We start from the raw sequence: 22,192 nt of genomic DNA on the forward strand, positions 1-22,192 counted from the left end.
CTGTAGTGCTGCTGGGTTTTTATATGTCCGTGTGAATTTAAGTCAGGGCTGAACTTCATAAAATAAAATAATGGCCGAATGTTTAAAGGCACACGTGTGAAATGCACAATTACTTGTGGTTAGGGTGAAATAATTAATCTTTCCTGAAATGTGGGACAGCCTCTGTGGTATGGTGACTTTCCAAACAGCTGTTAATTGAGTGTTCACTTTATTCTTGAATTATTTCTCTTCTCAGTTCCTTCCTATCAGTGTGCAACCTTGTATTTTTTCAGGAAAAAGCGAGTTTTTTTTTCAGAGTGCAGTACTGGCTGTCAAAGTAGGTCTGACTTGAGGGTACAGGGTCAGAACTGTCTAAAATCAGGCCCCAAAACAAGCCGCCCTAGTTCCCTGTTTAGAGATGGAGCTGTGGTGGAGCAGCAGCTGGTCCTGAGGTTCTTTAGAAGTGGCGTTGGAGCCTGGTCTGGAAAGGATGCAGGAAAAGTTATCGGAGACCCAGCTTGGCCAGAGCTGCCTCCTGAGGGCCCTGCAGCGTCCATCCTGCAGCTGCTGTACGTGCAGGTGGAAGAGCAGCGGCTGCAGAAGGATGACTTGTGGCGTGGCGGTGTCTGTGCAACTCGGAGCACTTCTTCAGCGAGAACGTAGAAGGCTAACCGACAGCTGAGGACGTTCGTTGCACGCCTGTCCCCGTGTCAGTCCGTGGAGGAGAGGTGACCCACAGCCTGCTGTTGTGAGGCTTTGGCACAAACTGGAGCCCTTCACGCCTCGCACAAACGCACCACGCTCCCCGTGGAGCTCGGGCCGTGCTGCCTGTGCCGTGGAGGTCTGATGTGACCGCAGATCATCTGGATGCCAGTTGTTCCCCGTGCGCCTTCCCCTTGGAGAGACTGGAGACAGCTTCAGCTGACGTTCTTGGTGGGACGGAGCAGCGTTAGGAGAGCAACGGAAATGGTATGGAAGTTGAAATACAAGCCCCCCCAAATTGGTTATATTAGAAGGATGGATCTCAAGAGCTGGTTATTTTATGAATAAGAGGACTAAGCTGAAACTGTAGCCCAGTCCTCTTACAAGGCTTATCCTGACGTGCAGAGCTGCTCGGCTTCTTGATAAAGCACTGAATTGTAATGGCATCTGTATCCTGTAACTTTAGTGTACGTTTGCAACTGCTTCAGTGAGCATCTTGGGGGAGGCAGTAAACACACATAATTCACCACCACTTACGCTTGGACAGGAGGTATTGAAAAGTCGGGCCCCGAATTGGTCTGTCAAGTGCTGCTGCCAGAGCAGCAGTCAGGCCCTGACGTGTCCCCAGCAGAGGCTGGGGGGTGTCTGCCTCTGAAGTCAAATATTTGTTTTTATTTTTACTCTAGAGCTAAGCCAGATGCAGATTTGATAACAAACCACTAGTGCAGAGACCTGCTGGGGAAAAAAAAATCCTCTAATCCTCTTTTTAAAGCTAAGAGAAAACTTTCCAGGGTATGTGCTCTACAAACAAATGGGATGGCACGAAATGGTGCAGGTGTTACGGTGTCGTTAAATCTTCCCCACAAGCAAAGGGAGATCCTTGCTGAAGTACTACAAGAAGTCAATGCTTCGTTGTGTTTGAAGTTAGTGTTTTTACAGAGGCCTGTATTTTGGTTGTCTGAATCTGAAAGTGTGACCTGAACGGTGACACCTCTCTGCTTTTTTCGTGGCCTCAGCTAGGCCTGTGCTGTCTGCCTGCTTAAACACCGCCTCGGAGGGGGGAAAGGACTTCTTTTCATATGTGCTTCTCCTCACCCAAGGTATCTGAAGCGAAGTGAGCTCTGAGATGAGCGCCCCGCGGCCCCTCGGGGTGTCACGGAGCATTAGTCTTCCTGGACACCGTACCTGTGGAGCGGAGCTTAAAATAGGGCGAGGGCCAGGCTGCCTCCCGCCGCGTGGCGATGGGATGAGCGGGGAACGCAGCCCCTGGCTTCTCGTTGTGTTATTCACACAGGTCTGAGCAGCTCCGGCTCTGTTTGTCAGAATTTGGAAAGACAAAGACGCAAAGTCCAAGGGGAAGCTTTGGTGCTTTGGGAATTACACGGTGAAGGGGAATGAGGACATGGAAGGAGATTCAGGAACACTGGGGAGGCAGTACGAGAATAAAAAAGTCTGTGTGTGTCATTCAGGGTTAGGAGGAGCTGCAGGAACAAAGGGCAAATCGTCAGCAGATGTTCCTGGTTGATCTGGTAGCTTGGTTTTCTCTCATTTTTATAGTTGGACAATCTTTTGGGAGAGACTAGACATAGAATTGGTAAAAGCTGAAATTTGCCTTCCTGCTGTTTGCCCGAGCTCGTGGTCTTCTTGCACCCACCTGCCTGCACCCCACTCTGTCTCCCGGAACACCTCCCTGCAGACACGATTATCTCAGCCAGGTGTAAGGAACAGAAATCCTTACCCAGAGGGTTTCTCCCGATTCCTGAAAACAAGGCTTAAGCCTGCTTTCTCCTTCAGAGCTGAAGATGGCTTTGTGGGAGGTCTGAAATAAACTCTGAAATAAAAACCTCTGATGCTGGCCTTTACTTGGTTGATGGTCTTAAACCATTCTTACTACTGGGGTGCTACTATAGAAAATAAACACATTTAATTAGCCCAGAATTCAGCATATTTTTTTGTGTGCGTACTCTATCGTGCACATCTGGGATGGTCTGCACAGCTCCCTTGTGGTTTTGTAGGATGTAAGGAATAGAGATAGCCCAGGTTTGGCTGGAGAAGGTTACAAAATCCAGCACAACTGCTTGTTTTTCTCTTCCTGCACGGTCTGTGCCTCTCTGCTGTGCAGGAGTGCTAACCTCAGTGCTTTAGAAGCTGAAGACAAGCTGTGAAATAAACTATTTTTGCTCTCCATGCCAAGTCTCTAGGATCATCTAAAATAGGAGGCAGATAATTTTCTGCAATTATTAATCTAATGAGAAAGAACATTAATAGTTGAAATCTCTAAATGCTTTGTTTACCCTTCAGTTTCTCATGAATGCTGATTAGAAAAGATGTTTTTGGGGGTGTTTGGGAGAAAATCATTTTCCAGTGCTGATAATTTAATCCAGAGATTAAATTTGACCCACTTCTCTGCAAGCCATTATTTCATCTCAGGTATTTATAATCTAAAGCCCTTCCTCTATTGTGCTGTGTTTCAAATCCTTGGTGGATTATATGTAAATGTGACAGATGCATGGGGTGGAAAAGCTAAAAATGTATAATTTTTTTTTAACCTGCTGGGGCGTTTTACCTTTCTCAAATTAAGAGATTAGATAAGGAGAGCAGGTTCTGCTACTGACACGCTCGACAGGTGAGTATTTATTTATGGTAGTGCAGCTTCTTACGTGAGAGCCAGCACGTGCTGTGTGATGATGCTGGCAGGCCATGGGGCCAACGTTTGTTGAAGGTGCTCAGCACACCTTCAGCTGGCCCTAGCCATCGTGATGCTTTGGGGCACAGTGCGCTGCTAGGTATGTGTCTTACAGGGTATGTACAGCCTAGAAAGGATATTTGTTATTATGGAAAATGCCTAGGAAATGGTTAATGGGTCGTAATGGAAGAGTAAAGGAATAGAGTCCGGCTTGGTTTTAGCTAGCAAGTACTTAGAAAACTTAGAAATAGTCGCAAGAAAATTGTAAGCGATATTTTCCTGGAATGTTACTTTTGCCCAAGTATCATGAGTTTTATAAAGAAAATAGCAAAAAAAAAAAAAAAAATCATTTTTTAAAATTTTATTTCCTGTGACGTTATGAGTTTTGGAAACCAAATATGCTATTTCAGGTAAATACTGTCGTTTTAAAAAGTGCTTACGGGCCACTGTTTAATGTCTAAGCCCTCAAGAAACTGCGTTAGCAGTAATATGCAACACTTCTAAGAACAATATAGTCAAGATATAATCCTATAAATGCCACTAAAAGCCTTTTTTTGGGTAATATTCATTTTGTGTGAGACTGAAGAGTCATTTTACACTTCGAGTTTGACTTTGGGAGTATTAGAAAGATATATTTGATATTACAGCCATTTGAATAATGACAGGAAGGTGCACGCGTGTTTTTTTGTTCTATAGGATAACTTATTTCAATAAGATTTAAGCTATTTTTCGTTGTAAGAAGATGAACCACGTAAGAAAACAGCAGTCAGTGCCTGCTGTTCCTGGTGTCCATCCAGCTCATCCTCTGGAGAGATGAAGAGCAGTCCGTGCCTGCTGCTTTGCCCTGCTTGTCACTACGTCTGGCCCTGGCCCACAGCCCTCATTGCAAATAGCACAGTTTCGAAATGCTGTTTTCTGATGGTGCATAACCATTGCACGTGGTCTAACTTTTTGGCTGTGAATGAATCTATAAATACCCACACGTTATTTATACATAAAATAGAGCACAGGCTTGTATCCATGCACAAACAGAAGACATCTCTGGTTTTGAACCGCTGCTTACAGAACCGCCGCTTTCTCGGCTCTTCTGAACGGGCAGATAAGGTGTCGAAGAGTTTTTGAGTCTGAATGGGATCCCTGCGAGGTACAAGAAGCAGCACCTGCTGCTCTGAGCACTGGCAGAGCACACACGAGCAGCTCCGAGTGGCCGCCTGCGTCCAACGGAGCCGTGGCTGGGTGGGTGCTGGCAGGGCACCGCGCGGTGAGGGGGGGCCGCCCGAGATCCCTCCCCAGGTCTTAGCTGGGCTGGGTTGTTTTGTTTTATTTTTAAGCTTGTATCCTTCTTCTGCCTGTGTGTAATGTGCAACACTTTGCTTTATCCTTTGACGCGTGAGCTGTTTTGGTGCTACACGATCATACACATGTGCGGCCTTCATCTCACAGCTCCCTTGTTTTGTGGGTTTGATTCAGTTAACTGTTTTCTGACAATTTAGGGGTTCGTTTTTTCAAAGCTATGCTCTGGCTTCTCTGTAGATCTGTTTGAAGCTGTACAAGCACCCCTCATCCCAGCTTGCCCCCCATAGCTCGCTCCCCAGCAGAGGAGCAGCCCGGGAGCATGCCTCCGAGCACAGCCAACGCCTCGCCGTGCGAGTAGGGCACGTGGTTGTAACGCGGAAAGTAATAAAGCAGGAGAAAGGTAGGTTTAGATGAATTTCCTAATGCTGTTTTTTTTTTTTTTTTCAAACCAAAAATGAGTTTTTGCTGCAGGGCTGTGTGTATGGAACAGGGCCGGGTAGAGGTGAACCTCTTTGTGCAGCGTGGTATTTGGCTTAGAGCAAAAGTATTTCTATAAATCCATTGTTTTGGAACAGCACGATTATTATCCTTTTCTGCAAATTGTACAAGTTTTCGGTTTGCTTTCATTCTACAGATATTTCTTACTAAACATTATGACTAACTTATTGATAAAATTCTGTGTTTCTTGGAAAATACTGATTTTTTTGAAGGTGAAATCAAAGTTTGAGCATGTAGCTGTAGCGTGGCATTCGCTCGGTGCAGATGCACAGGTTAGGGGCATTATCCGTGGCATTTACCTGGCCACAGAGAAGCAGTCTTGTCACGCAAACCTGATTTCCTTCTTCCGCAGGGTTATGAATGTAACTAGCAAAGCTAAATTCACTGCGAGGCTGAACTCGGATTATTAGGAGTCGTTTGACCTAGAACTAAATATCACTCTAATTAAAAGCGATCCCTGCAGCCTACCGAAATGTGATGTACTGGGAGGCCAAAGGACTGGCAGTCAGCCTCTGTAGGTGCCCTCGTTGCTCTGCCCATGCTCAGTGGGTAAAACTACCCAAGGAAGCTGCTGCGCCAAAACCAGAGGGGGACGCAGACCATAAACTTTCAGGGAAGCAAATCAAAGTTTTCAGATTCACTGGCCTGGAAAGGGATGTGCTGACTCAGCTTTGTTTTACGTAACTGTAGCGTGTCACAGGCCTGGCTTTGGAGTGTAATGAGGTTCTTTTTTAAGATTTCAAGAAAATTAAATGGGAAGCTGTATATTTCCCCTAATATTTCCATTTTCAGTTGTCTGTAATCTCTCCTCCTTTCAAATAACGCTGGTATCCATGTGTTGAAGCGCAGGCTAGCCTTCTGGCCTGAATACGGGGCTTCACAAACAGGCATCCCCTTACCTGCAGACCTGGTGTTTCTTACAGCAGCGCATTGAAATGGCTTTCTGCATCCTTGTAGTAAAAGGCAAATATATTAGTAGAGGGGTCGCTAGTATTTGCTTAATGTATGGTGAACAGGGACCGCTCTGTGTGTGGGGATTTTCTTCAAACCCAGCAGAAGAGATGGAAGAAGCCACCGCTGAAGGTGTTCCTTCCTTGAGGCTCCTCCTTCCTTCGCTGGCTGTGGGGTTTGTGGATGTAACTGGGGCCAATACAATAATATTAATTATATATATTGATACATTAATATAATAGCAATATTAATTACTATCTGGTGGAAGGTGTCCCTGCCCGTGACCAGGGTTTGGAATTAGACCATCTTTAAGGTCTCTTCTAACCCAAACTGTTCTATCATTAATATATAATAATATACATAATTTTATATATCTTAATACTTTTATATAGTTTATATATAAAATAAATCTAAAGTTCAGGTCATGTAACACTTTCTTGCAGGACACTGACAAAGCCAGAGCAGAACAGGAGGAAGGTGTGACCGCTTGCACCCACAGAGGTACTTACAGGCAGGGGTCCCCTCCAGGGGCTGTTTGAAAAATAAGCAGTTCTGGTACAAATGGAAGCAGTGAGCAGGGCTGGTTGGAGCTCTCCTGTGAAGCAAAATGACTCTAAAATTATTTGCTTTTAGCGGGGTCTTCAAGGCAGACCTCGGTGCTTTTAAAGGCTGTTGGGGAAAGGGTGGGGAATGCTTGCAAAAACTGCCCTAAAGATTGGTCACCTACAGGTGTTGTGGGTGCACAGAGAAGTTGTTTGCATGTTGTGTCCTGCAGGAAGAGTTCCAGAGTCTGCTTAAAAAACAAAACAAAGGAAAAAAAAATGTTCAGAGCCACAGCTTAATTTGGTCATGCTCCCATTGACTTCAAGCCCCAAATGCTTAATGCGCATGTATTTCCTCTAAATAATCTTATGTGGGAAAAGCAAAACCAAGCCATCTCTGATAAACCTGAGATATTTAAATACCTGGGCAGATACTGGGGACCTCTTTAAAAATAAGCAAAACATTTCAGTCGTGTTTAATTTAAACATATTCAGCTTGAGAAATGTTCTTAGGGTAATCTGGTGCTCTGGAAGTTGCTCAGTTGTCAATAGCATTTTAAAATTACTTCTTGCTATTTGAAATAGGCCGAAATAGATAATCCCATTAGAAATGGTACCTTTTTGGTGTGAGTGCTATTTAAATGGGAGTAGTGCCCCCTTCTGAGGCTGGTGGCAGAGCAATATGGAAAATCCAGAAAGAAGGAATATGAGAATCCAGAAAAAAGGAGTATTTTCTTCTAAATTTGTGCTGGCAGTTGACCCTATCTGTCTGAACTGTAAATGGAGGTTGGATCCCAGCAGGATGGGAAGTCAGTAGTCAGGTTATGCCACGAGCAGAGCATTTCTGCACGTACCACTGGGCGGGAGCTGGGCCACTGCTGCCCTGTTTGCTAATGCTGTGCCTGGTCTCAGGCAGCAGTCTGATCTTCGGGAGGGTGCTACTGCAAATGTAATTTTTGTATCCATGGGAAATATCTATTGTTACCCTAACTCACCATCCAGATGCTATAACCACTCTAAATCCAAGTGTTTGTGATGAATTTCTCTGGACTGACTCCATAATGTGACCCCAGACCCTGGTGCAGGGGGGGCCACCAACACGGAGCCAGCTGCCCCTATAGACCCTGCCCTGATCAGAGTGTGGTGAGGTGTGGAGCGTGCTGAGCCCCTGCTGGGTGCTCTGAGATCTCTGTTCCAGAGACCTCATGGGCCCACGTCTTCCAGCTCCTAGAGACCGTCGGTGCTGACCCTCCCCAAGTTCAGGTGGCACATTTACCCCTAATAGCCCTCACTCGGACTTTCTTCCATTAATTTGATGCTACACGATAAGATGTGCATTAAAAAAACAATTCATCTAATACATCCCCCAAAAGCCCACAAGAAACAGTAATATATCAGTAAAATTTACTGAGGTAATAATTTGTGAAGCTCTTTATAGTCAATCTTGCATCTATTAATTATGTCAAGAATGTTTTCCCCTCGTATAAACCCTTATAACTTAGTCCTGCAAGAAACGCTTACGGAATCTGCTTCGCAGCCACGGTGCGGAATGACGTTACTCACTGCCTCCCATCACAGGCATGAAGGCATCGTTTGAGGTACAGGTTGGTATATTTGCCAGCAATAGTATTTTTGCTTAAAAGCTTGGAAAAGTACAATTACTGGTGATTAAAAAGGCCCAATAGCTCTTCTACAGGAATATTTTATTGATTAAAATGGCTAAATATTGCAATTTTTATATTTAATCTAATGAAGCATTAGATTAAAATTGGACACTGTAACCCCAAATCTTAATGTCCCTCTGTATAAAAGAAAGATTCTGTTTAGTACCAGTGTAAGTGCAAGGCAGCTTCATGCCGCTGAGAGCAGGCTGTAAGTCAGTGGAATTACTCCTGATTTATGCTGAGAGAACCTAGCTCAGTAATTCTTAACGATAAATTAATTGTATGCATTGTGCTTAAGCATACAAGCAAACATCTCTGTGATTAATTTGAATTTATGGTTCAGTAATACATTCAGAACATTATCATCTTTTCTCGTGATGGATCACCAGGATAAATTATCTCCTAGGTTTATATATGTGCATAGATATGTTTTGTTTGGATTGTGACAAGAAGCGGGATTAAACTCGGTTAAGTAATTGCACAGCAGGGTCCGGATTTGGAATGGGAGCGAAGTATCCCCTAGCATAAGTAAATAAGAGCCGTGCTACCCTTTGGAAATGGAAGTTTTATGTATGAGAGAGTAAAAAAAAAAAAAAAAATCAGGAATGACAGCTTATAAAAGTCAAAACAGTGTTTCTCTTCTATCCTGCCAAGTGAATGTAATCAGCCATCTTAGATGTTTTTTCCTTTTATTCCTTCTTTAAAGAGATGTAAATTTTTCTGTTGAATAAGAATTACCTTTGGAAGGGCGACAAAATACATTTCAACTTGCCACGATGGATAATAAGACCATTAGAGCAACAACAGAAAATCAGATTTAGGGTAACCTGCAGGCGAGCTGGGAGAGGCTCCAGGGGCGCGCGCCAAGCTGCCGCGGCCGGTGCCAGGCGGGAGGACGGGCCCTGCGGGAGGGCTCCGGCCCCTGGCGCGCCTTGGTGCGCACGCCGGGGAGGGCTGCTCGGAGGGGTGGGCTCTGGTCAGTAACGTATAACCCGGGGAGGATCAGGGGACGATAACGGTTGTGCTGATTCACCAAATCCAGTGTCATTGCAGGCAGCTTCTTCACAGAGCTGGCTTCGTCAACAGGCCGAGCTGCAGCCTGAAGGTTGTTGTTCTTCTGGCTCCGTTCCCGTTTCTGCCGTTGGGATGGGATTCCAGGACCTTCTGGGATGAGACCTTCCCATTTACTTCCTGAGCTAATTTCCAACTAATTTATTATAGTTTGTTCTTGCCCGGTGGAGGGAATTCCTCTTGGTATTCACCTCCTGTGCTAGTGGGCAATAACCCTATCCCTGCTCAGCTGTGGGTTGGGAAGCTCGACAAGTCGGAGCAGTCTTTACCTTTAAGATAGGCTGTCCCTTCTCTTGAGCATCCAGCTCAATTATTGTATCATATTATGTCTATTTAGTACCTGTTTTATAGCTTTTATCTCGGTCATTCTGGCTTCTAACTGGTTATCCTGAAGGATAAGGGTAATGTCAGGCATACGTTCTTGTTGACCTCTGGTAGAAACTGTGGGTTTTGTGCTTGTATTTTCTGCAAACAGTGGAAATTCCTAGCTGGGTCACTCAGAAATTTCACAGCAGTTGGATTATAATCCCTCTCTCCGTCAATAGTCCATGACAGTTGGGTTAGCTTTGGGATTATTGAAACGAAACACCAAAGCGAACTGAGCCAAAGTGAAAGATGTTTCAGAGAAGTTGTGGAAACTGGCAGGGAACAGTGCCACTGACCGGGGGCGGTGGTCTGAATATCATAAAGTAAATCCATCCCCCTTGGCGGTGGTGGGGAATCCAGTAACCATGTGGTGTTTCAAAGTATGTAGCACCTTGTGCGGTCGTTGTCAAACTTGATTGCCTCAAAGAAAATACGGAGATACATCAGCAATTCTTCACAATTTGATGGCATCGTTCCCACCCCATGCCACTTTCTACAGCACGTATATCAATATGAGGAATTAATGTTATTCAACTAAATTTTAATAACATGACCTTACTCTAATTCTGTTCTTTCATGAAAAGAAAGTTACTGGTTTTGCCAGGGGGAAAAAAAAAAAAAGCTTTAATATTACTAAGTCAATATTCTTATTTGCTTAAAGAGAAATTTCCTTGTTTTAGGTGAATATTCGATCTGTAGCTTTTGATTTCTTTTTTTTTTTTAATAATCCCAACACTTACCTTTGTGGTGGGGGGAAGGTGTTCCTCTGACGGAGTAAATGTTGGTTGGCTTCCCTCAGAGCTGGCTTGAAGGAAGGATGGCACCTCACGGGTGAGCAAAGCATCATTTCTGCACGCGGGTCCCCACCAGTGAGTAACTGTAGGGGCAAGAGCAAGGGTGGTTGAAAGCTGTGCTGCCTCCATTTTCTCCTTGTGGTTGTCTTCTGACAAAACAAATTAAGAGGAAGAAAAAAAGCACCGTTAGATTTGTATTCGTCAGCCTCATTTCAGCTGTTATTGTCTAATAAATTCCAACTGAGCTCTCATTCACAGATGTCACATTCTGTCTCGATGGCAGGTGATCTGACTATGGAGCACGCTTTATTTGTGACAGCTTTAACAGAAAAGACTAAAGGCTCCATTCATTGTTCCTGCACTCTTTCGTACGAAGCTGATTGCTTTTCTTCATTGAATTACCCTGCGTCTCTGGGTGAAATTCACAGCAGACACGATACAAGCCCTGGTTTCTCCGGAGCTGTGCCTGGTGGCACCTCCCTGGCGCAGCCGGTACGAGCGTGGTTCGAGAAGTGCTCGGAGGGAAGGCAGCGATGTGTAGCGCCGAGCAGCAGCCTGCTCCGTGGTGCTGCAAGCAGTGGGGCTGCCGAAGCTGCTGGGAGCTCTGTGAGGTCCTGGTTTACCTCCCACCCTCCTAATGATCCCTGAGAGAGGGTTATCAGCGTGTTGTCTGAAAGCGTAAACAGCGCTGGGTGAATAACTCTTGCAGTTAACTTTGTAATAACCAGCTCATTCACAAGGCCTGGTCTAGAGCCTATTGAAGTTAATGAGAGCCGTTCTGCTTGCTCTTCTTTTTCTGATTGCTAATTGTGTGTAAACAGCTTTCGGTCATCACAAGTTTGTTTATTTGAAATTATTTGCAGATTAATTTTGGTAATTCATTTCTCCTTGAGCATGCAGGGCATTCAGCGTTTGAAGCAGATGATTTCAGTCATTCACATTTGCAGCTTGCACCCGTGGTCTGCTCCTCTATCCTGCCTGAATTGAACTGTTGTGAATTTTCATTCACTTACTCAGAATTTTCTTTTCCTTCTGTTTGTGGCCAGGTTTATGGGATCTTTTGACCTGCTATGCTAAATCTGGTCAAAGCTCAGTCCTGCCCAGTGTGTCTCTTGTTTAAGCACCCACAGATGATCATCATCAACGAGCATGCAAAGCAAATGTAGGTTTCATATTCCTAAAAAACTGCAGCGTTACCAATGACTAACAGTTATCCTCTTTGCAGCATCAGGCAATGAGCATTGCTACATAGGGTGTGAGGTTCCCACTCCATGTAACGTGAGTGAAGAGCAGGCAATCTAGTTCAAGGCTTTTTAAAACTTTGTAAAGAATTTAAATATTTATCAATACGTATGTCTGCTTTATTTTAACATTATTCTGATATCAAACCGTGTTTTCTGGCTTCCCTTTCTCAAGTTCAAAGTGATGTGGAATAAACAAATGACACTGGGGATTCTGTTTTGTGCTATTCTAGTAAATATTTTGTGGGCCACAGTCATTTGAAGACAGGCAAACACTCAAATATTGATGCCAGTGAAAGGAGGAAGGGAGGGCTGAGCTGCTGGGTGGAAGCCCCCGTAGCACAGAGCGGAGCTGGAGGGCAGTGCTGTTCTTGCCATGGGGTACGGGGCCCAGCTGCTTGGCCCTCGTGGTCCCACCAGGGCTTTGCAGGACCCCGTGGAGCTGCACATGGAGGAGCCCCTTGCACAAGCGAGCTCTTCTGCTAAGGCACGTGCCTTGTGATTCTCAGCGGGGAGAGTGCTCTGGCTTGCAGAGCTGAGACGTGGGAAATTCTGCCACCGGCTTTGTAGCCAGAGCTGGTGGAGATCGTGGGTAACAGCCAGATGGAAGTTCTCTGGTGGACGCAGAAAGTTGTACTCCTGTAAATTTGCTTAACTCATCCTCAAAGGCAGTAATGGTCTAGCATTATGCAGCCCAAAGGGATTTCGTGCCATCTGGCTTCAGCTCATATCGAAGTATCTGGGCAGAAATCCTTCTAGACTGGGCTTGCCTATGCAAAGATGTACATCCTTATGCGTCATCTTATAAAATATGGATTTGGTGCTGGCGCCTGTACCATTCAGGTTTTTGAAGCTCTGTTTCTGAGGATAAGTTGAGTAGATTTCAGCAGTGACTTTGAGCATTTAGATGTCTGATGGGGAAGATGGGGTACAAACAGCTTCCAGGTACGCAGAATTGGTTCATAAACAGATCTGGTAGTATCAAGGTTGTCAGAAGAGAAACCCTGAACACACAAAGGTAAATATCGGCTATGCTGGCTGAAATACTGCTCAGAAGCACAATAGCATATTGCTGGATGGCTTCTGCAAGGTGAGGAGCGGAGGCATTGGAGAGCAGGGTCAGCCGGAGAGCAGGCTCCGTGTAGCGGCATTGCAGGACGAGGGATGGAAGGATGTGGGGCATCAGGGAAACGTAAGAAAGAGAAAGGACTCAGGTAATCTGGTATTTTAACAGAAAGAATGAATTTCCTGCTGTCAATAAGTACAAACAGAAATACTGTATCTGAGCATCTCAAGGTTTTTCTGTATTAACACCTAATATTTATGACTCCGGTCCTGAAGGGATCTATGCTCGTGCCGTATGTCACGTGCTGTTAATTGGCCTCCCTGCACCGAGGGAACTGAAACGAAGAAAGGCAGGAGTGGGAGCAGATCACAGCATAAGGACAGGTTGGCACCACGTTCGCACGTTTGTGCAGCCCGAGAACTGAGCTGTGCCATGGAAATCTGTCTTGCCTGGGTGGGAGTCAGGAGGCACTTTCCCAGCAGAGCAGGATGCAGCTCTGCAGCGCGTTGCAATGCTTGGAAAAATAAAACCCACGGAGATGGGGATCTTCCCTTTGTGAAGCTTTGATCCTGTAGCCGCTAGAAAGATGGAAAGACCGAGTTCTCTCCCTGCTGAGCCTTTCCTGAGGTCCCCCACTGTCTGTCTGGGGGAAGGCACGTGGACAGGCAGAGGGCAGAGTGGTTTTGGGGAGAGTTTGTCCTGCTGCTGCTGGCACGCTCCTTGGGATGGGCCTTGCCTCTTCCTGCCCACGCTACCAGCAAGGCTGTCCTGCTGCGGGATGTCATTTCTGTACTGTGCTGGGGTAACGTCCCTGCCAGCCCGGGGTGCCCGAGGACTGGCGTTAACAGTTTGATGGAGGAGGATTGCTTTTCTGAGAGCCTTTTTGAATGGCAACTTTATTGCAAATGTCAGGCGGGTTTTCCTTCTGGGGAGAAACACGGGCAAACACATGTTGAGATCACATTTGTTCATCATATTAAATTGTTCAGCGTTGCTGGGAAAATCAATACTGCCTTTTAATATAGAAAGCCCTGGACAAGTTGCCCCAGGTGAAAGTCCACGGAAAGGGTATTCCTTCGGAGAGGCGGCTGCCGGCAGGAACCAACGCAGGTTGTCTTCAGCTGGCGTGCAGAAGCTGCAGTTAAACAACCGGCGGCTTGATGGCTGAGTTTCCAGCTGCTCTGGCCAGTTTGGAGGCGTTGTGTCACCTCGGTTCTGCCTTTCAGCCTGCCTGGAACAGAACTGGGTCTGTTCACCCCAGGCTTTGGGCGTTGTAGGTCCTGTGGGAGAGCGGAGCCTGCAGAGCCACCTCCATCAGCCCCTTGGTTCTGGGTGGTTTCATGGTCTGAGCTTCCCAGGCACTGCGAATCTGAGCTTGGGAATCTCTTATATAACACTGTTATGTGATGTAGGAAGCTTCTGCATCACAAATACATCTTCCAGAATCTGAGCTGCTTTTTAGAATCTGAGTTGCTGGTTTGCAGCAGATGTCAGTCTGGACAATTTTTTTTTTTAATTTTTATTTTTAGTTTAAGAACAACTTCATTTAGTTTAGCTTAATTGATTCAGAGTTGAGTTCAGATGAACTACCGAAGTGTGGTTGTAGCCGCGTAGGTGCTTGGCACAGCTCAAAAGTCGATGCCTCTTCCCATCCCTTCCTTACCTGATTAATGGTCTCGCTGGAATATGGAGCATTTTCCAAAGCCTTTATTTTCATTTTATAGAAGGTTCATAAAAGCTGTGAGCCAGAAGCTGTGGACTGGATGCAGTCACTTTTCCATCTTGCTTTGGACAGGTTTGAGATGCTTCTTCCCCCGCTCCCTTAAGCGACAGCACGCGAGCGGCTCCCAGCTGAGCACCGGTGGTGATGCGGGGCAGGAGCGCGCTGCGGCCTCTTCCTGCCGGGGCCAGCTGCCAGGGGGATGTCTCGGGGGGGACCCTGCAATGTGCTTTAAAAGAACAACCACCTCCTGCTCTAGTCAGGTCTCATCTGAATACCAGCAAAACCATTAGTTTGTGGCGTGGTCTGCAACCGCAATCAGGCAGAGGACCCAAAGAGGGGCTTGCAGGTGGAGCAGGCCGAGTATCCTGTTGCCGTAAGCTGAGACCTCATTGAAATCCGATGGGAATGTACTCGTGGTGCAGGTGAACGGGGACTTTGTCCTGATGCTTATACTGCACGTACAAGGCTGTATTTCCTGCCTGTTTATGCCAGTTTTACTTCATTGGTGTTTATTTCCATTGTAAATCATGAAAGAGCAAGTCCTCTATTACTCGGTAATTTAAAATAGAGTATGTAGTATTGTCTGACCCTTACAGTAATTCTAACCTATTGCTTCGTCCCTGCTCTGTGTGCAAATAAAATGGTAAGGAGACGTTTATTAAAAAAAAAAAACAACCGAACAAAAAAACTTTGACTTAATTTTTTTGCTGTTAGTGTGGGCAGAAAATTCTGCTAAACAAAAATTTGCTAGAGCTGAATCTTTTCAGCTCGAGTTTCATTTAAATTAAACCAAAAAGGCTTTCCTTTTTTTTTCTTCTTTTTTTCCTCTTTGTCAGCAGAACTCTTTGATCTTCCCTACTTACATAAGCAACTTCCGAGCTGGGTTGGGGTGGGATCGGCGCGAAGGCTGCTCGTGCTCGCGTGCTGCCCTCGGCCCGGCCCTGTGGGTGCACCCGTAGGGACGTGCATGGCCCTCGGCCCGGGTGCTGTGAGCCCACCTGGGACAGCCCGCTCCCTCGGCCTCTCCTGTGAGCTCCTGGTCCTGGTCGGGGTTCAGCTCGTGGAGGACCAGCTGCCGAGTGTTTCAGCCTGGAGGTCTGCTTGTGCCGAGGTCTCCCAGAAGAACAGGGGCAAGGATCTCGTTTTGTTTCTCTGGGTTTGCGTGGGTCTTGAGTGGGGGCATCCAGTGCAAGGAGGAGTAGTTTCACCTTAGTATATGCACAGTGTGGGGGGATATACGTGTATTCAGTCTCCTAAGGTTTCCTCAATTTTATGAGGAACTCAAGTAGTCGCCAGTGGTGACGCATGAAGCAGTAGCAGTGAGGAGATGAAGGAACAAGAATGGATTATGGTTTCTGTGGATCTCGTTTGGATGCAGTTTTCTTACTCTGTGGTTGGAGCACGTGTGTTCTGGAGGCATCCACAGGACCCGTGTCACGGCGGGGGTCTCCGGCCCTGCCTGGCCCTCTCTGTCCCCCTGAGCCGCGCTGTCTGAAGGGTGTCAGCCTCTCCCCGCTGCAGAAAGCATGCCAGGAAAGTGATGGAGGCTGGCTGCCTTTGCCATGGGGTTTCTTTCGAGGCTTGGTACCAATGCAGCTAAACCTCATAGCATATTTAGGTTCTTAAGGTCTTGGCTCCCAGAGAGGAGTTGGGGTATGGAAATCCCTGGTTTCATTAAGCAGGGTTCCCCTGCTCCTTACCCAAGCCTTTCATCCTCGGACAGACCCTTGGCGTTGCTCCGAAGGGAAGCAAACCCCACAGCCCCCCTTATTTTTTGCCCCCTCTGCAGCTCTGTGCAAGGCGTGACCCGCCGGGACGTCCCCGTGTGCCGCCAGCTGGCGGCTCCCCCAGCGGGGCAGCAGCGCCCTTTGATGCATTATTTCACACCACGGTTTAACATCACTTGATCAAAGCCTTCGATGTTCCTCGAGCAACGTTTTAAACCTTGCTTTGCGTCTGCCTCTGTGTAGATCGGGTGCTCGCGTGTGTGCGGTGAGATGTGCAGCCCTTTGGATCTTGCTCTTAACATCAGACAGACGCTCAGGAAATCGGCTATAATTTAAGATATAAAGCTATGAAATGGTTTCATGACTTATGAGGACCTAGATAATGAGGAGGATATTAGGCTGCCATATTCGTTTTTTTAAGTTCGAAGAAGAATGTATGCGATCATTATTTTTTATTACAAACATTTTAAAGCATATGTGGATATTTTCATTACTGAGCGCTATCTTTAGCTCTTCCAATTAATTTCAGATTTCAGGAGTCCATATAATCTGACAGTTCGCTGTGCTGAGAAATGTATTAAGGACAGCTTATGATACACTAATTAGGAGTGCATTTAAATAGCCAATAATCTAATAGTTTTGAAGAAATCTGCTTATACTTTTTTCCATTTTCATCTTGTATTTCTCAAGCATTTTGTTTTCTGAGATCACAGCCACAGTCTAAGGGCAAGATTGTCAGCTGCTGTAAATCAAAGCACTCCCAGCCAAGTTGCTTCGGTGCTGCTGAGTTCCTCCAGCTGAGGATGCCGTCCCCAAAGCAGGGCCCTCCAGAACTCATCTGCTGCAGCTTCATGCTTCTTCTGTGAAGTTTTTCCACCGCCTGTGCATTGAAGTCGCTTCTGCAACCAGAATTTATTGCTTTGCCTGGGGAAATATGCAAAAAGAACTAGTAAACTCTTTTAACCAAGGCCTTGTTCACAAGAAAATACTTTGTGATAGATGTAAGGAGAGAGATGTGATGGAAACTACCATGCCTGTCACCAGAACCCGATTCCACTGGGAAGTTTCACATGGAGATACCAATTGGTATGTGACTCTGGAAATGATTTTGTGGTGATAAGATCCACATTAATAGCGTAATATAAAAGGATGCCGTCCGTATTTAGACAGCAAGAGAAGGGACTGGGCTGAAGATCTGGAAAAGCCTTCAGGTTTTCCCTGTGGCTGTTGCGGTGCTGGTGTCCTCAGAGGGATTCGCTCCCTCGCTGTTAGCGCCAGGTCTCTGTCCACACAAAAACCCTGGCAAGATGATGCTGCTTACCCGTAACTCATTTGCTGCAAATGTTTTAAGTTCTAGTTAAAAAGTAAGAAACGTTTTGATGGAATTCTTTAAGGGGGAAAAAATCAGTAAGCTGACAAAGTGTAAGGGTACTCGCAGTGTTTTGGATTTCTAAGTGAATTCAAAACTTTTATTTTGATGAAGGAAGGAAAGTTTAGAAAGCTTTTTGTTTTTCTGACACTCATATATATTTATTTATTTATTTATTTATTTTTCCTTCAGTGATGCTGAATGGTTTGCACTCAGGAGGAGGAACGAGGGGTCTGAAGTTGTGTATGACTGGGCTGAGTGACCAGAGGGGGAAATGCTGCGCGGCTGGGCTCCGCGGGCAGCCAGGCAGGACGAGAGGAGAGCACCCCTGCCTCCTGCGTCCGTCCACTCTGCTCCCCGTTAGGCGCACAGCTCCTGGCTGTCACTTACTGACCTTTGTTCCTCACCAGCTCAAATGTGAATCCTGTCCTCAGAAACCCTAAATCCTGCGTCTCAGTTTCTTTTTTTTTTTTTTTGCTTTCCGCATCTAAACTTGTCATCAGAGCGACTGCAAAGATTTTAAAGCAGAACAAACACAACTGCGCAGTGACTGAACATATGCAGCAGATATTTTTTTTTCCTCTTAAGAAACCCACACCCGGGAGGCATGGAGAAGTTACTCAGCTTCACCCTTTATAGGATCTGTCACTCTGCTTGGGCTGCATCTATCGGACATCTGGTGCTACAAGTAGACAACCTCATGAAAGAAATGGAAAATGTCCTTTTTCCATATGAGCTGAACCGAAGCTGGGGAGGGGACTGCTCGCAGGATTTGCAGACGCAGTCTGTAGTGAGGGCTGATGCTGGCTTCCCTCTGTTCATAAAGGACGGGGGCGTTGCTGCATGCTGCTCAGCAGAGCTCAGCTGTAAAAGGAGTTTTTAAACTTTTTGGTTTTGTTCTTTTAAGGTGCAGGAATGGGTAAAAGCATAAATTTCAATCTTACTGCAGAGGAGGTGTTTGAGTTTGTCGTGATGTTTTGGCACATAAGAGTTCATGAGTAACTTTCTAGTAATTTTTATGAATTATTTCTTCAAATAGTCTTTTGCAAATAGTCTAAACTGCTCTTGGGCCAAGACCTTTAGTGACAGTGAGTCTGAAAGAGTCGAGCAGTCCGAGCTGTGCGATGGTGGCTGCATTGCAGGTCATTACAGGCCGTAGACTTAAAGGTTTAAAAAATTGAGAGGTTTAAAATCGAGAGACAAAAGGTTTAAAAAATTGAGAAACGCTCAAAAAAATTGGGCGTTTAGGTATGTAACATACAGGAAAGCCACGTACCCAATGTGGCAGGGGGTATTACTGACAATACAGAAGCTGCAAGGAATACCCTCGTCTTTCCCTTATCTCCCTGCTTTTATTCCTATAGCCTGAGCCCCGATGCTGTAGTTTCACTGGGCTGAGCCTGTGGTGACTGAAGTAGAGCCGAGCTCTTCTGCCCGATAACGTTTTGCTGGCGTTCATCTGCACATGCCCACGCAGCAGAGTGGCTGGGGGCTCCTCCGAGCTGAGCGTTGGCCCCCTGCAAGTCGCTGTGAGATGGAGGCAGTGGATGCGGCGCTGCAGGAATGCGCTGCTGCTGCTACCGGGAGGGTTGTGTAACAGTCTGAGCAGCTCGGCACCGGTGATTAATTTTGGCTGGGAGAAATGAGATACGTTTCCCACTCTAAATGCTTTAACAGGCTTACGCAAATTTTGCATGAAAGGAGCGGTTCCATAATGAAACTTAATGGCTAATTGCACTCTGTTAATAAAATCGGAGATGTCATCAGCCACCGAAAAGGGACCGGTAAATCATATAAACAATAATACACAACCTAATGTTGCATGAGCACCAAGGTGGGAGTTTAATAATTTTCTTCGTTAATTTTTATTGATTTGTTGATCATTCATTGACTTTTATTGAAATAAATCAGAGAGGCTGACACCTAAGCGCTGACTTAACTCTGGGAACAAGCTGCACGTTCAGTGGCACGTTAATAGTGAGCTATCAGTTGGGCTTCCCGAGGAAAGGAGGCCTTCGGCGAGGTGATTTCTGTTTCTGCGGGTCTGTCTTTGAATTCGAGTCCCAGTTAGTATGTGAAGTCCTGGGCCAGTCTGAAGCACGTTTGATGGAGCAGCATCAGCCTCAGGCACTGCTGAGCTGCTGCGTCTTGTGCAAGGGGTGGCTGGGCTGGGAGGAGTGCCCTGACCGGGCTTCTGCCGGGAGAGCAGCAGGCACCAAGGAACCACAAGGCCGAGGAAGTAGGGACTGATGGACAGAGATGTTGGGAATCCTGCAGTACCAGGAGAGCTTCAGTCAGAGCTTGGCCCTGGGGGACAAGCCGCTGCAAACCGGGCTGCTTTAAACATCTGCTCCTTAGTTCCTTGTAGCTCCTCCACGCAGGCTTGTGGTGGGTCCAACAGTCCTGAGCCGCTGTCAGCTGAGACAGAAAGTGACAAGTGTCAAACAGCATCTGGGGAACTCGGCCCCTCTATTTCAAGCACTTCTCTGCATCTTGTCTTTGTGCCTGCGCAGCCAAAGGGAAGGAAGGAGAGCAGGTGCTCTCTTGCTGCCGCTTGCCTGGGCTGGTGGCACGCTTGGGCTGAAATTTGGAACCGCGCTGCTCTATGCTGCGAGGAGACAGGGTTTTCCCTGGGCTGCCTGGAAAGGCTTCCGAGCAGTCACAGCTTGGGGCTCCAGATTTTCTCCCTGGGAAGACGAGGCTCAGGGCTGGCAGGGCCCCAGTGCCGCTCGCCATGCAGGGACCCCAAGGGAGTGGGCGTGCTTAAGGGAAATCGCCTTGTCCACCCTGGAGGGATTGAAGCGGCTGTTACCGACGTGTTAAACGCTGCGTGGGGTTGGTACTGAGTGGGTGACCTGTGGGAGTTGGGCCAACGTGTTGGCACCTGAAGTGGGTGGTGGTGGTGGGTCCTTGGCCCGAGGGAGCAGTGCCTGGCTGACTCGGTGTCCCCAGGCAGGTGCCAGCCCTCTGGAGAGCTGCCCTATGTTAAATGTGCTTTTCCCCCCTTCTGTGCTTGTCTTCCAAGGAAACCCCAATACCATCGCTGGAGTGCAGAAGGTGGGGGCTCTGTGAGCTCTCGGTGACAAAATTACACCAAGGGCCAGTACAAGGCGCGCATGGAAAGGCACGGCGACGTGCCCATCTGCGCTCCCTTCTCAGAGCTGTCACTAATTTTAAACACTCTTTGGAGCTTGTTCAGCAGATGAGAACTGCAGCACATGGCTTACCTGCTGGATTTCTCCTCTCCACAGGCACGTTGTTTTCTCCCACCTGCTCCCATTTTGTGTCCCCCAGAAGCATTTTAATCCTGCTCCTGCTGTCAGGTTTCCTTGCTTTGCCCAGGGGAAACTCTGTCCCCTCTCTCAGGGAAGCTGAAAGAGTAGGTTGGTCAGGAATGAGGCTGTGCTTTGTTCCCTCCAGGAAAAGTCTGTGCTGCTGCTTCTAGTCCCTTGAGCTCAGCCTGCTCCTGGGTAGGCAATCTGGCACCCAGCTCGTGCAGCTCCGCAGCGCGATGGGCATGGATCAGTTCAGAGCAAACAGAGCCTCACAACAAAGCACGCAGGTGCCCTATAGACCGAGGCAGGGGCTGCTAAGCTCTGCGTATGCAGATTTCCTGAAAATCATTATAGTTATAAAAATACATGGTTTTGCTTAGTATGTTATACTAGTGAGAGAAACTCAACTTCCTTTATGCTTACCTTTAAGGGTGAAGGCTAAAACAACCCACTTAAACTCTATCAGTGGTACAGCTCGGGATGTGGAGGAGAAGCGCAGTCATGGACGTGCTGCTTGGAATGGGCTTGGGGATTTACGGTACAGGCTCCTGCCTGAAGTGGGACCGTTGGCAATGCTAGTTGAGAGCAGCAATGGCATGGCCTGGCCAAGGCTTCAGCCCCTGAGGGGGGCATTTCCACAGCCTGTCCGGCCCCTCTTCCCAGTTCCCACTCGCTTGCACACGCGAAACAAGCGTGCACAGAGCTCTGCTGTCTTTTTGCTGGCGTTGATGTATTCCTTGAGCAAGTAGAGATGGGCGCTTTCTGCCCGATGAGAAGTTCTCAACCAGAAACATTTCCAGAAGTCCCACCAGCAGAAACTACCACTTGTGACGTCCCCTTCCAGGCCATTTTGGGGAGCTGGTACCTTTGGTGGGGGGTTGCTGATGGTCAGGTAGCACCGCGAGCTCCTGGGCTTGCTGCGCTCGGGCACTGGGGAGCTCCTGGAGTACAGGAGGTGATAGAAAAATGAGTCACTTTCTGGGCTCTTACGCCAGCTGTATTTTTTTTAAACTGCATTACTCTTTCCTTACTGAAGCTAAAAGGAATGACACAAGTTGCGATAGTGCCTAGAATATACAAAACCTGGCGTAATAGGTTTCTTGCTTTATATAATGGAACATATTCCCGTCATTCAGCTGTTACTCCTACACCCAGTGTTTCAAAACAAAGATGTGAAAACTAGGTGTGAGACATTGAAGTACAGGAAACACCATTTTAATTCAAGAAGTCATATTTATCCTC

The 22,192-nt window shown here is 46.8% G+C and overlaps 1 protein-coding gene across 3 annotated transcripts in view; it reads left to right on the forward strand.

Moving 5' to 3' along the window:
• MDGA2 (MAM domain containing glycosylphosphatidylinositol anchor 2) overlaps positions 1-22,192 on the forward strand; it is a 324,296-nt gene that overhangs the window by 67,564 nt on the left and 234,540 nt on the right. The window contains exon 1 of one of the 3 annotated variants that reach the window (XM_080592728.1): positions 17,021-17,392. The exons of the other annotated variants lie outside the window; for them this stretch is intronic. Within the exon in view, the coding sequence (XP_080448854.1) occupies positions 17,377-17,392 (16 nt within the window). The 5' untranslated portion in view covers positions 17,021-17,376. Of the gene's footprint in view, positions 1-17,020; positions 17,393-22,192 lie in introns of those variants that run through there. 3 annotated transcript variants of the gene reach the window in all.

The sequence above is a fragment of the Anser brachyrhynchus genome (assembly GCF_964034855.1).
Source record: "Anser brachyrhynchus genome assembly, chromosome: 5".
NCBI classification, from domain to species: Eukaryota; Metazoa; Chordata; class Aves; order Anseriformes; family Anatidae; genus Anser; species Anser brachyrhynchus.